We start from the raw sequence: 3,658 nt of genomic DNA, 5'->3' as shown, positions 1-3,658 counted from the left end.
ATATATAAACGTAAAAATATATTTTATTTTAATATTTGATATTTTTTTATATACGAATTTGTACTACTGCAAGTTAACGCAAAACGCTGTATATAAAAGAATGACATTAAAATTTGAATGAAGTTTAAGACCTTTAACGAATTTATCCCTGGATTTTCCTATATCATATAAACATCGCTATCGAAAGTAAACAACAGCTACATTTGAAGCCAAGACGGCACTTAAAGAAGAGATACGTCCAAAAGCTTGATTAGTACTTCGATTTCCATAGCACGACATTTTTATTCTAAATGTTTATTTTCTTAATATTGTAGCGTTACTACATTTTCTTTTATTTGCAAATTAGTTTAGTTTGGGTAAATATGTTGGTAGCACAAATAACGGGTGGGTGGAAACACAGTGACCTCAGAATATATGAACCCAATTGATGGTTGTCGGGACAAACATTACAAACCGGTCAACTTTTTCTCTCTCTATCCGATTCCAGGCTTCTGTAAAGCTCATCGTTAACGTCCATCTGAATGCAAATGGGTGTGATTTTCGGTTGATAGCACTGCTAGAAGTCTTCATAAAATTATTAAAGCAATCACACGTATATAGGATGCAAAACGCCCCAAATACACACTGAACCTCTTTTCCCGTACACTGCTTTTGTCCCATAATAATCATACTATACAGTATGCTAAGCGTACACAGAGAGCGGAATAAGAGGCTACTGAATTGCCCCCAGTCTCTAACAATAGGAATCTGTTCGAATATGACTAGAAATAAGATTTGACATTCTCATACTCCAACAGCTAAAGCAACGAACATCTTATGCTGACTCCCAGTTGAAGCGTTACTATACATTAATCCCCGCCCGCCAATGTATCCGTTGTAGACGAAGACGTGTTGCCAACCAATTACTGATGAATTTTTTTTAAATCGATGATACTCAGTGGCTAATGGGTATTAGCCCACCCAAGTCGGCGCCCATATGCCCAACGGGGCAATGATGCGGCAACTTTGTGCGATGTTGCTAGCTGACAGGACCCCAAAATGTCGGTAGCCAAAGTAGGGTGTTGCTAGGAACAGTACTCAAAGGCGGCGGCCCCTTGCATAGGAGAACTCATACACTATATAGACTTACCAGCTCAGGCTCCTTTGCCTCGGCAGGCTTCTTTGGATCATTCTTCTTTTGGTTTTCTGTAGAAACCGAGTTTGATTTGTTCTCAACCATCCTCAAGCCTCAAATTATGAGAACACCAGACGTGCACACACACACACACACGGTCTCTGTCGTCTGCTTGAAAAATATTCGTCGACGATTGTGATCCTTGGACTCCAGACAAAGAAAGGGCCGCGCTGAATAGACGCATTGCATGGAAGGCTAGAGAAAATTGGGCACGTTAAATTTTAAGCAGAACACAACCATATTTCGCTGCTATTTTGTTGAAATCTATTAACGCGTAAGCAGAGGGCTGAGTTGTAACCTAAATAGAGTGGGAAAGCTGACTTACAAGTTCACAAAATAATTTCTCTGTAAAGAGATGCTGTTTTCGTGATCCAAATATGGCGACACTCTGATGCGTTCGATTGGGGCCTCACGCAGCCGAGGGCGACCGGTGTCTGAACTGAAGTGAGTCATTTTAATGGCCATTACAGTGTAATTTTTTTGTTCAATATTAAACGCGATGCTAGAGCTCAACATTTCATATCGTATGTCTACGTAAAACCTATAGCATGGATGGAGATTTAATAACTGACCAGCCTGTCGTTCATAGTGAACGACCGTTGGAACGTAAGTGACTTGAATAGGATCAAATTAATTAGATTTGTGACTGCTTTTACTTTTGTAGTGTATGCAAAAGTGATTTAATAAAGGGTCTCACATAAAAACGCAACAATGATCTCTAGTTGGCATGCGTATGGTAGGTTTTTGTGCCAATTAAATGAGACAGGCCAGCGTGATGTAAATAACTACAGACAAAACTTTATATGTCTCGAGCAGACCCGTTCAAGTTGATACAAATTCTATGATCTACATTGATGCCAGCTTAAACGTAGCGTAAAAATATTAGAGGAATTCACCTACAGCAAATTCGATAAGAAAGAATAAACGGCTCAATAGCGTTTTATTTACTATTTCTTACCTAAAAATACATCTGCTTGTTTTAAAAATAATAATATTCTGATATAAAGAAAAAACGTCGTTATATAATTGGCTTAGAATGCTAATTAATTCCATGTTACTCCGATTGTTAGCTTAAATTATGTACGTTGAAATCCTTGTGGCGAGTCCTGTCAACGATTCAAATAACTATAAACCCTTTTAACATTAGTTAATAATAAATTAATACAGAAGAAAGTGTGCTTTCTTAAAGGAGCGTCTTCGTAACGAATAAAAGAAGTCATCACGTTATTGATCGTAATTTTGTTTCTGTTTCATTCCATTGCCCATAGTCTACGAACTGCATTTTTAGCTTGCTACTGATCGTTTTAACTGTGCATGATTTTCTGTTTTTAATTCTACTATTAGCGCCAAACTCAAACAATGGCTTCGATGACATCGAAGAAATGGCCTGGTGGGAAGCTCTACGCAGTGGGTGGGAGCAATACATGCTTTGGGCCTTGTGCTTCATCATATTTCGCATTACCCTGACGTTTCTCCGTTTGTCAAATACGAAATACAAACCAAATATGAAAAAGCCATGTAAGGCAATGTTCGTTCTCGGCTCTGGTAAGTTAAGTCTGGCTAATTCGTAAGCAACATGAATACTCGTTGTCCTGTGCAAGTATACATGTGCGTATTTACATAATTTACCTTAAGGAAAAATGTTTTCTTTTATAACTTAATAAACATGTTAACGCCAGAACTATTATTATACATTGCACTATGACCTGTTCGTCTCTGTTTTATTATAATTATTGACTATCTTTATTATAGGTCCTAACTATCTTAATGTTCCGTTACTAATTCTATCATACTCACCAAAAGAGAGACAGAAAAACTAGCAGGCAAATGACACCGTGCGCGATATTGGCTCTATTCATTCGTGCCGATGTGAACTTCATTTTAGGTGGCCACACAACAGAAATGTTCCACCTTCTTACCGATCTTAACTATCTGCTCTTTTCGCCGCGGCTTTACGTACACGGCAGTAACGACCAGTTAAGCGCCACCAGAGCCATACAATTTGAAGGTAATACGTTCTAATACTTAGGCTATGGAGAGAGTATTTAAAAAAAAAATGCGAAGGGTAAACAAACGAACGAAGAAGAATGATTCAGAACGACATAATTTTGTTAGAAGTTTTGTTTAGAAATTTTGCTAGACAAACTTCGTTAAAATTTCTAATATCGGCTGTAACTTTTGACGCCGCTGAAATCGATGTTCTTCTTTTGTTGCGAAATTAATTAAAAGTGTATATGAGTGCATTTACAAATTATAAAGTACACGAAACCTTTTTTAAGTCCTTAGGTGTGGATTCGTTCTCCATGGGATTGTGGGGTCCGCTGATCTGTCTTTTTTTTTATTCGTTACAACATAGATGCTTGGAATTACTCCACCAATTCACAGTTCGCGTCAATTTTAGACTGGACTAACAGAAATAACAGAAAGGCAACAAGCTAAAGAATCAATTATATTTGTAGTAAGTAGAATATATGTATGTATATA

At 37.5% G+C, this 3,658-nt stretch overlaps 2 protein-coding genes across 2 annotated transcripts in view; one reads left to right on the top strand and one right to left on the bottom strand.

The window, feature by feature from the left end:
* The window catches only part of Alg14 (ALG14, UDP-N-acetylglucosaminyltransferase subunit), a 3,136-nt gene extending 1,917 nt beyond the window's left edge, over positions 1–1,219 (bottom strand). Inside the window, exon 1 of the mRNA XM_022801963.2 lies at positions 1,130–1,219. Within this exon, the coding sequence (XP_022657698.1) occupies positions 1,130–1,219 (90 nt within the window). The remainder of the gene's footprint in view (positions 1–1,129) is intronic.
* Positions 1,220–1,551: 332 nt separating this feature from the next.
* LOC111249832 (uncharacterized) lies at positions 1,552–3,614 on the top strand. The gene is made up of 3 exons (XM_086986467.1): positions 1,552–1,780; positions 2,519–2,719; positions 3,060–3,614. The coding sequence occupies exons 1-3, from the start codon at positions 1,723–1,725 to the stop codon at positions 3,194–3,196; spliced, it is 396 nt and encodes a 131-aa protein (XP_086842593.1). The 5' UTR covers positions 1,552–1,722; the 3' UTR covers positions 3,197–3,614.
* Positions 3,615–3,658: the final 44 nt, after the last annotated feature.

This window comes from Varroa destructor, unplaced genomic scaffold (assembly GCF_002443255.2).
Source record: "Varroa destructor unplaced genomic scaffold, Vdes_3.0 BEIS01000004.1, whole genome shotgun sequence".
Taxonomy (NCBI): domain Eukaryota; kingdom Metazoa; phylum Arthropoda; class Arachnida; order Mesostigmata; family Varroidae; genus Varroa; species Varroa destructor.
This window is presented reverse-complemented; position numbering and strand designations above follow the sequence as displayed.

Bases quoted from the DNA above. Each gene is read 5' to 3' on its own strand.
- LOC111249832 (XM_086986467.1), top strand. From the start codon at position 1,723: ATGGATGGAGATTTAATAACTGACCAGCCTGTCGTTCATAGTGAACGA. The intron at 1,781-2,518 runs GTAAGTGACTTG...TTCTACTATTAG, and splicing joins TAGTGAACGACCGTTGGAAC to CGCCAAACTCAAACAATGGC. The intron at 2,720-3,059 runs GTAAGTTAAGTC...ACTTCATTTTAG, and splicing joins AATGTTCGTTCTCGGCTCTG to GTGGCCACACAACAGAAATG.